Source organism: Condylostylus longicornis, unplaced genomic scaffold, assembly GCF_029603195.1.
Source record: "Condylostylus longicornis isolate FDR11 unplaced genomic scaffold, ASM2960319v2 ptg000381l, whole genome shotgun sequence".
NCBI classification, from domain to species: Eukaryota; Metazoa; Arthropoda; class Insecta; order Diptera; family Dolichopodidae; genus Condylostylus; species Condylostylus longicornis.
In genome coordinates this window covers 6,985-16,754 of record NW_026578342.1, presented here as the reverse complement: position 1 = coordinate 16,754, position 9,770 = coordinate 6,985, and the positions used below count along the sequence as shown (strand labels likewise).

Genomic DNA, 9,770 nt, shown 5'->3' with positions numbered 1-9,770 from the left:
AGCGAGAGAACCCCCCCAGGCTTCTTCAGACGTCTTAAATGTGGTTTCTTCGGATGATGAAAAAGAAGGAACAATTAAGAAAGAATTCCATTATGTAGAGTCTGTGCCTACCCTTCTACTTAAAAATTTGTACTTTGAAAGGTTGATAAATGGCAACATTGAAAGCTTGGCTCCTTTCGGCATCAATCGTCCCGCAATCTTTCATTTGGATTCATTGGTGGAAACTTCGGGGCCTCCCGAAAATCTCAAAGAATACTTGGTTGAATATTTCAAACAGGTCAGCAAACATTCTTCTAAACTCGTCGCATTTCGCTCTTGTAGGAATTCGCTTCTCGCTGTCCGGAGGCTCACGCTGAAGGTCTGCGTATTGCTGATGCTGACGAATGGATTTACGTTCCAAGAGCTGCTGTTCCGTTGCAAGAAAACGGATTCGATTGTGGAATCTTTTTAGTCGAATATATTCGTCATCTGTTTATCGCTGATGAGAGGCTCAAGAGTCTTCTGTACGATGCCCCTGTCTTCGACTTGCCATCGAATTCTGAGGAAGTCCCCCAAGCAACACCAGGTCTGTCGTTAGCAACTCTCTCTGAGTTTCGTGCCTGTTCTACAGATTCGTCAACCGCACGTGCAGATAGATGCGTTCGGCGTCGTCGCGCGAAAGCGAATGCCACCACCGGAACGATGAGGACTACTGAGGATTGGGTTGAGTCGCACTGGTTCAGCCAACAACATATTACTCATCGGCGCCGGTGTTTGGAACAAATGTTGATCTACATGCAGCATCACCCAAAATGGAACCAAGGGCGTGTCAACGAGATTCCGGACGACAAATGTGACAGAATCTTGATTGAGAGGCTGGAAGGCGAATTAGATACAAAATGGATGGAAACAGAAATGGACTACCTACGAGGACTTTTCCATTGTAGCAGCTTCCCTAAGGGGTTCAAACGATTGTCCCGTAAAGGATTAGATCCCACCGGCATCACCGTTCAACAAGAGGATGAAGGGTCGCCTGCTTCAATCCAAGAAGAAGCTCTTTTTGAAAGCGATCGTCATTTGACGTCTGAAATGCGCTTAGAGACGTCCCCGGTAGAAACGCAAGCCCCAGCTGTAGAACCGCACAAGTATGAGGAGAGCGCCGAGGATGAAGAGCATTCGATGGATTACAGCAGCAGGAAAGAACCTTCAATTCTCGACCGCCTAGGCCCGGGAAAACAACGGGAGTGTCGAACTTATTGGGATCGACGGACTCCTGACGATGATCGCAAACGTGGTCGGACATTTCCAGATGAAGATGATCGACACGAAACCCCCGACCGACGTAGCATTCTCGACCGCTTGGGAAGTCGATGTGAAGAACGCCGTTACCATGCGAGAAGTCGTGACGTCATGCCGGAGCGACGGACACGGAGCCCTATCTGGAACGACAGACGGCACGGAATTGTCGGTGATAGAGAAAGAGGGAATTCGAGCCGGAAGGAAATGGATTTGGAACGACGGAGCTCACGTCAAAATTCAGATTTCGATCGGGAAAGGTCTCACAAGTATGAGTCAAGAGATCGGTATCACTACGGGAGTGACATCGATATGCGAAGTGATTCGAAGAATTATCGGAATGTTGAAAAATCAAGAAGACGAAAGCGTGATGAGCTTCAAAGATCGCATAGGGAGTGAAGCAAGAGTCCCTTTCGTGTGGGGTGTCCCATTCGGATTGACGGGATGTGTATCTGGCACAGGTGGTCTGTGAGAACAGCGGTAGCACATCCCATCGGTGGGGATAGGATTTCCCATCGTTGGGGTAGAATGTCTCGTTCGTGTGGATTGCGGTGTCGAGATGAAAGGCCAAGTTCGTCTATTTACGGAGCGCTTTTTCAGACTGATGGAGCGTTTCAAAGATCAACAGTAATGAGTGCTTCAAGGGGGTCAGATTCCAAAACAAGCTGAGTCATGCCTCTAGCAACTTGGGACATTCAGTGCAGTTGTTGGGTTTCTCATACCCCTCATGTCCTGCTTTTTGAGGTTGTTGGCCCCTCAACTGAGCTGTTCTCGTGCGTTAATCGTTGTCTTCCACCATGATGAGGACAGTACATTTCTCCGACACCGAGAAACGGGATTTTGATCAACAAGCTCGTTTCTGCGAGCACTCAGCATCATGCCCATCGAACAACGAGGGAACGACAAACGAATCCCCTTGAGTTTCGACAGAGTTTTTCAACTTCAACCAAGCAGAACTGTCAATATTATCGTACAGCAGTTGATTTTATCGTACTCAGTTCTCACACATGAACTCGCTGATTCTCCAATAACCATGTCGTTTGAAGGATTCACTGGCAGTGAAATTTTTTCCTGAAAGAAACAACCGACAAACTACTTCTGGGGTGTGCGAAGGGTCGTGGGGTGTTGTTTGCGAGGGGTTGCCTTGCGAGGGCATGGGTCACGTGGTGGCTGTTTCTCGTAAGAACTCCATCAGTGACTGTGCAATTCTCATGGGAAGGCTTTAATGCACACACAGGCTGCATCATCAAGTAAAGGTCGAACTTTCTGAAATATAGACCCCTGTGAGAGTAAACTAATGTTGATTCTGAGCTGCAAGAATGGATGCCGTCGAAGCTTGTGATCTTTTTGGACATGATCTTGTGTTTTGACGACTAATTGGTGCTGCTCCCTAGACCGTGTTGTTGTGTTCACAGATAACGTGTTTTGGTGTGGACTAATTTTGTTCTTCCTGATTAGCGTCATCCATACATGGCACATGTGAGAGATTTGTTAGGTAGCTTCTTCCCTCACTCATGTTCCACATAGCAGGCGATTCAGACAACTGAAGTATTGCAAACGACCCCTTGATCCGTTCGAAGTTCGTTCAATTCGGCTAGTTCCGATGAATTTATCGCACTTCTCACCAAAACTACCTCGTAGGTGGGCACGAATGGAAAAGACAGCAGTTTGAAACCGAAAATTCTGCGTGTTCCAAGAATTTGGGCAATTCTTCGGACGGTGAACGGTGAGCTCTACAAGAAGTCGAATCCCAGGCAGAGCTTCTCCCCGCTCGACCCTGAGCTTCAATGTTGCTGAGGGTTCATCTCCCCAGATCGATCCAACGAAATTGATTAAGGCTCAGCCTTTATTCCTCGTTGCTGCTGGAAATCGGATTGATTAAATAATGTGTGGTTCTGCTGTGGCTCGCGTGGTGACAGACAACGGCTCCCAGTTACTGTTGTTGCTCGTCATTCATTGAAGTAAGTGGTGTCTCACTTGATCCCTTCGATGGTGTTGAGGATCCTCCTGTAGTTGTCTGACTCGTTCCACCTAAATTTTGAGGAGTCTCCAACTCGTGAACGCCGTTCCCTCTTGGTTCGGTTGGCGGTTTCGTTGACGCTGTACTCGATTTTGAAGTTCCTCCAGCCACCAAACGGCGAGGAGACTGAAGACGTCCACGGTGTTCGAGATCAGGGGGCCAATTCGATGAGTGTTGGCGTTGAAACTCGCTCGTCATTGAAGAACCACTCGACTTTCGCAATCCCTTAACATGTTCAGATTCGCAGTCTGTGTGTTTCGAACCACGACTTGCAATCTTTCGACTTCTTCGATCACTCGAATCCCGTTCATCATCACCCTCTGGAGAGACTGGAGCGTCTGAAGGCTCTTCATGAGCAGACGGTCCTCCTCCCTTGGTTCCTCTGGTCTTTCTTGGTTTCAATGAAAGATCTTGCGGCACCGAAGAAGGAACAGCAGGTTGCAACGTGGGCGAGTGCCGTCCGGTTCTATAAAGCGAAAAAGCGAGTGGAGAGAGCGCATCACAGAAAACCTACTTTGTGGCGTTGATTGGACTTTTTCCCAGTGAGGAAATGGACGCTGATAAATTACCCGATGGAATGGATCTATGGACTGGTTCGTCAATGTCGGAGTTATCTGAACTGTCGGCAAATCCGTCAATCTGATCAAGCAAAGCAGACTCAGCAACACTAGGGTCGAGTGGACAGTTGACAAGTTGGACAACTTGTGATACGGAACGTAGAAGTTCAACGTTGGAGTAGACGTGTCGCTTAATCTCCTTCCATTCGTTTGTATAACGAGATAAGCGAAGATCCCAGGGACAAAGGGATTTGACCCAATTATACTTGGAAGAAATATAACCAGTTTTGGGATCCCTCCTAGTGTACCATACGATTTGACAATTATGGATTTTATCGTGACTTCGATATTCGGTGGATCGAACCCTTTCAATTAAAGCTCTAAAAGATTTTATCACGCCTAAAAATAGAACACTCGAGAGGATGACAATTTGAAAGTTCAACATACCTCCGTGACAAACTACAATAACTCTCAAGCCGGAACAGTTCTCCCCGAAATTTTCCAAAACCCGGTCAACTCGAAGGCAAAGGTTCGCGATAGACTCTCCTCCAGACGGTTGCCAATAGAACGCGTCCCGTTCCTTCCGAACAAATTCTTCCTTATGCTCTTTGACGCGCTCGTGGTGAGGTTTGTTTGCTAGAATTCCTCTGTCCCGCTCTCTTAAATAAACTTCTGTTGCCCTGAAAAATACAAAAACTCAGTAACGTGTGGGGTCACTTGCAGTACGGACCAACGAGCATGAGGAAGTTCCAACGCTGCTGCAGTTTCCATCGCTCGAACATATTCCGATGTGAAATATTTATCAAAGAGTGGTGATATATTTTGACGAATGTATTCACCCGCTATTCGAGCTTGCATCCTTCCCATATCAGTCAATCTGTATAAACTATTGTGGCGATCACGAAATTCGCTCGTCCAGAGATCTAATTCACCCTGACGCGCCAGTTTTTGAGCCAAATTTCCTGATCAAGAATAAAATGTGACTATGAGAAAGGAACCCGCAAGTCTGACCTTCAGATTGGCCATGGCGCACCAGCACCAAGTCGACTGGCATGTTTCGATGCATAATTAGCCGGTCAACAATCGCTGATAAAATTCCTAACGTCGCAATTTTGCTGGCAGTGAATGCAATTCGACTGTCTTAATTAGAGAGAACCCTCAGATTGAAACGACTGGAAGAGGGGTTTGTTCGCGCAATCTTATACTACTTCCGTTATTGTACTTTCCGGAGGTGCCCTCTTCTTGACGTGGTGCAGGCGTTGCCTGCTCAGATCTGCTTCCTAAAGTCCCATGAACATCCCGTTTGTTGTTCTTTCTTGAAGAAATATTAGAAGCGAATGGAAGATCTTCTACATAACAAATATATTGTGGCGCCTGTGGATATAATGAAGGGCATTGTGGCGCTGTGGTTGTAATGGAAGTGCACTAATTGTTCTCGTGATGGGTCTGGTGAGAAATCACATTATGACTCTTGTGGATGATACGAGTTATTCCGTGGTTTGGTTTATTTCCAACACATCACTTTTACCATCCGCATCTGTCGTTCTCTTCCTTTTTCGCTCCGCCTTCAGCCTTGGACTCATCGAGCTCCCATTCTTGTTCATTCCTATTTCGTTCTTTCCTCAGTTTGCTTAATTTCGTTCCTTCCAAGTTCCCATTCCCATGCTTCTTTGTTCTCTTGTTGATTTGATATCTCAGTTAGGATCAAAGCAGTCCAGTGTTACAAGCGCGTCAGACTTCAATGTGTCATCATTTGACTGTTTTTCTCACCCTGTTGATTCTAGAACCACGACGCTGCACTCGCACAAACACGCCAACGTCCCAAATGATCGTCCCGCGCTTTCCTAGTGCGTGCATGCAAAAAAACAGTTTCAGTTGAAATGATTACATCGGTCCTCCGATTCGACCAATGTGTTAAAATTTCTCATCAAATTTGCCAACCTTCTTATCAACCACAATTAGAAGCGTCATTAAAAGCAGTCTTATGTGGATCTCTTCTAGGTAGCACCAAAAGAAAACTTTACCTTCATGTGTTTATTTTACAGGAAAGTCCCTTCAAAACAGTCTTCAAGGTGAATAGATCACACAGATTCGACCATCAATTTCATCTTAGGAAATGAAAAGTTTGTCAAGTCTGACGCAAGCCCGGTGACGGTCGCAGACTTGGCAGTTCAAGCTGTGATTGTCGAGGTTTTGAATTTGCACTGTTCTGATCAGAACGTCAAAGTTGTCGCTGAAGAAGATTTCGGTACCCTTTAGTCGTTCGCAAGTCTGGCCCAGTCGTTTTCATTCAGAGTCCGTCCCTGAGAGTGTTGTTGCCCAGGTTGCTGACAAACTTAATCAGTATTGTCCACTCCGTTCAATTAAGCTGTTGGTTGGACATCATGCCGATTCCACAGATGAAGAGTCTTGGACGTCTGAACGCGTTTTACGTTTGTTTAGATTGACGTCTTTACGGACGGAACAAGAAATTCAGGAATTTGTTAAAACAGCTTCAACTCACTCTTGTGAAAGCAAGTCTCCTCTCCATTGGTCCCAGTCGTCGTACTTCGTGGTTGATCCCATAGACGGCACCAAAGGATTTCTAAGAAATGAGCAGTTTGCCGTTGGATTGTGCCTGGTTAACGCAATTTCTCCCCGGGTCCATTGAATTAGGTGTCATTGGTTGTCCCAATTTGCCGGGCATTCTGGAACCAGTTCGGCGTACGTGTCAAGCAGAGTTGGAAATAGCAACTCGCTCCAATAGATTATCAATGGTTCTATTACCTTCATAGTGTGTGACGAATCCGTCGCGGCTAGCATCAAAACAGACTCTACAAGCCACGGACATCTTGTTTTCGCCGTTAAGGGGGCTGGTAGTCGAGTAGGCCATACAGTCGCGTAACAATAACCACTCTCTATTCAGTCAGTAGCCATCGATCAGCTACTTCAACCGAATATGGATCCTGTGCTCAAGGTTCTTCGAGTTAAATCTGAACCCGAGGTAGAGTTCTCATTCAAGAGTTTTGCTGATTCCTTATTGTTAGGCTGTTGATCGCGTGGTCTGCTTAGAATCTGTAGAAGCGAAGCATACTGATTTTGCGCTGTCCTCTGGTGCGCTCCATGAAATGGGAATTCGACTCGATGAGCGTCACATTCTTAGATTAGACAGCATGGCAAAATTTGTCGTGGTAGGTACTGCAGTTTTTTTCCAGTCTTGATGTTTGTCATCAGATTTCACGGGGTAGGAGTGATTGAGTATCCCAACACGTATTCGAATATCTTGCAGGGGATGGCCACATTATCTTTCGATTTCCAACTGGAGGTTAGAAACCCGACATGTCTGCCTCACTTCATTCCCGGTTTTAGGTTATAAGGAAAAGGTTTGGGACATACTTCCTGGCAAAATTATCGTTGGTTAGTGATTCTACGGTTGATTGTCGATATTTTCTATTTTTAAGAGGAAGCAGGTGGAATTATAACTCACAGTGATGGATCTCAAGTTGAAGGACTTTACAAAATGACATTGGAGAACACCACCTGGTACGCAGTTGGTATAGACTTGTTGATAATTGGTATGCCTACTAGGGCTTGTGACAACTGGACATGGAGCTCAAGCGTTCCATGATCGTGTAATTAAAGCTGTCAACACGGCTAGTTCTAAACTTCAGGCCAAGTGCTGAAATTCATGCATTAGGTGTCGATCTTAGGGTGAAGTGGGTCTCGATTTTACGCATTGATGAATCAAACATAACAATCGATCAGCGCGTGTAACTCATTCGAGAGTCAAAATTCATTCTACCGCTCATTTTTGTACTCATCGTCATTCACGTCTCAAAACTGGTCAACACCTCCAGGAATAGTTTTCTCAATTTTGATACTCCACAGAAAAAGTGATAAGCGCGAAGCAATTGAATAATTAAAGACAAAATTCGTCAAGACGGCTTCGGGGTTCGGGCACGTCGCCTCCTTACTCCCTCTTCTGCTGGTGGTGACTGTTGTGCTGCGGCTTGGGTTTCCTTGGCTCGCTGGCTACGGGTTACGGGTGCCTGCGCTGGTGCCTCTGAGAAGAAAAGTGACGGAGTGAAGGTCAACTTGTTCAGCAACGCCGAGATCGGGTGCAACTGAAGTTCGAACGCGCCCAAAGCGAGGGAGAATCCCACAATATTTCCGGTTCCCAATAGAAGGAGAATTCGATAGTCGTTGAAATAACCAGACGCAACGGCTGAAAATCCAAGATGAAGGCTTGCTCTCACTCCAGCAGATGAATGGCTCAAGAATATCAGAGATCCTGTTATAAATCTCTTAATTTGAGCCAGGCCAGTTAAGGGGACGCCTTCATTGGATTTGATTGAATTCACGAGTGTGAGTGTGGTGAAGCATTGAATGAAAGAGAAGAAACATTCGGAGAGCAGAAAACTTGAAATGAAGGTCGATTTAAGGGATGTGCTCGCAAGGAAAGGACTTTCGTCGTACTTTGGGAGGCTCGGCTTTAACAAGACATGCTGTTCTTCGATGTAACCCTGATACAGTTGTGAAGACATGATCACTCCAATAGTAATTGCTCCCAACATCGTTGACACAATATGCATCAAAGTCGACCCTACGAAGACAGGTAACTTGAACTACGGAGCTCACTCCTTACTCTTGTTGCGTCTTGTTTTTCCCAGAACGTACATCGCCGCTGTGACGTCTGGAAATGTTTCATATCCCCAATCCAAAAAATTAGCCCACGTTGTTTGGCATGCAAATGAAATGATGATGTGTCTCACATAGAAAGGAAGGGAAGAAAAACTGCTCCATGCGGAGGTAACGAGCCATTCCTGAGAGACACCATTCCATTCATTTCTCATTTATACTCTCTCCAAAGTACCAGAGCTCCACTTGAAAGTACATAATAGGCATAGTAGAACAAGGATTCAAAAAAACGATCCACAGTATTCTTGAAACGGAAAATGTCCTCCAGCCGATGTTGTTGAACGCTTTGCCTTAGGTGGCATTTTAATTGTCTACCTTTTTCGTCTGGCTGTGACTAGAGTGATGAACACACCCACAAGGACTGCTGTTCTTCTGGACTCTTGGGACATGACTACATACCCCACAACTACACTCGCGAGAAGTGCTTTTTCGTGGGATGCCATTGTGATGATTGTGGGAGCAATGATGCGAGGGAAAATCCAGTCAAGGCTATTAAATTCATAATTCTCAAAAAGGGCTTGACTGGTACAGCAGATTTTGTCTTTTTAAAGGTCCTTCGCAGATGGGGGGTACAACATCGACACCCGATTCGCCGCTTCCCATTTGGGGAATTGCGTTGATTGCTCTTGGTTGTATTTTTTTATTAGTCCTTGTACTTGTCCTCGTTTATCTTCTTTGCTTTCGAAAAAAGAATCATCACGAAGTTGCCCTAGCTGAAGAACTTGAGGAGCATGAAAGAAGGCGCGCGGAGGAAGCTCTTAACACCTTGCGTAACTTACGGCTCGCCCGCGAATCCCGTAAGGCCTATTTTCCCCGCCAATGGATGTTTGTTCTTGTGCAGAGCGTCCCGGGCATCTCTGTCCGCACCATCATTCTCCATCCGCAGCGTATCCCGTTCCGTGCCCCGCCTGTTTTCCAAGCGGTGAGATGTTGATGCTACCCTTCGGAGTACTCTCCTGGTTTTTAGGTCCAATTGTTCACATGGATAACGTTCGGGCTCAACCAGTTTTTGGGACTGTCGGTTCTCGTCAACCAGTTGGTCCAGTTTTTGGAACTGTCGGTTCTCGTCAGCTTGGTCCAATTCCGTGTGATCGACGAACCTACGTCGAACTACCTCCGCCCTCAAGATATCGGGCGGTTGTGTCAAGGCAACAACCCGCGTACGTGCCGGAACGCCGATACGTAGCTTCGCAACTCGTACAACCGGAGCCCCCACAACCAAGAATACGAATGGCAACGGG

General features: G+C 46.2%; 1 protein-coding gene across 1 annotated transcript; it reads right to left on the bottom strand.

Moving 5' to 3' along the window:
- Positions 1 to 3,208: 3,208 nt before the first annotated feature.
- On the bottom strand, positions 3,209 to 4,918 carry LOC129617040 (uncharacterized). The gene is made up of 5 exons (XM_055532484.1): positions 4,864 to 4,918; positions 4,583 to 4,814; positions 4,300 to 4,532; positions 3,810 to 4,251; positions 3,209 to 3,761 (listed from the first exon to the last, which is right to left on the bottom strand). The coding sequence occupies exons 1-5, from the start codon at positions 4,916 to 4,918 to the stop codon at positions 3,209 to 3,211; spliced, it is 1,515 nt and encodes a 504-aa protein (XP_055388459.1).
- Between the last annotated feature and the right edge of the window lie 4,852 nt (positions 4,919 to 9,770).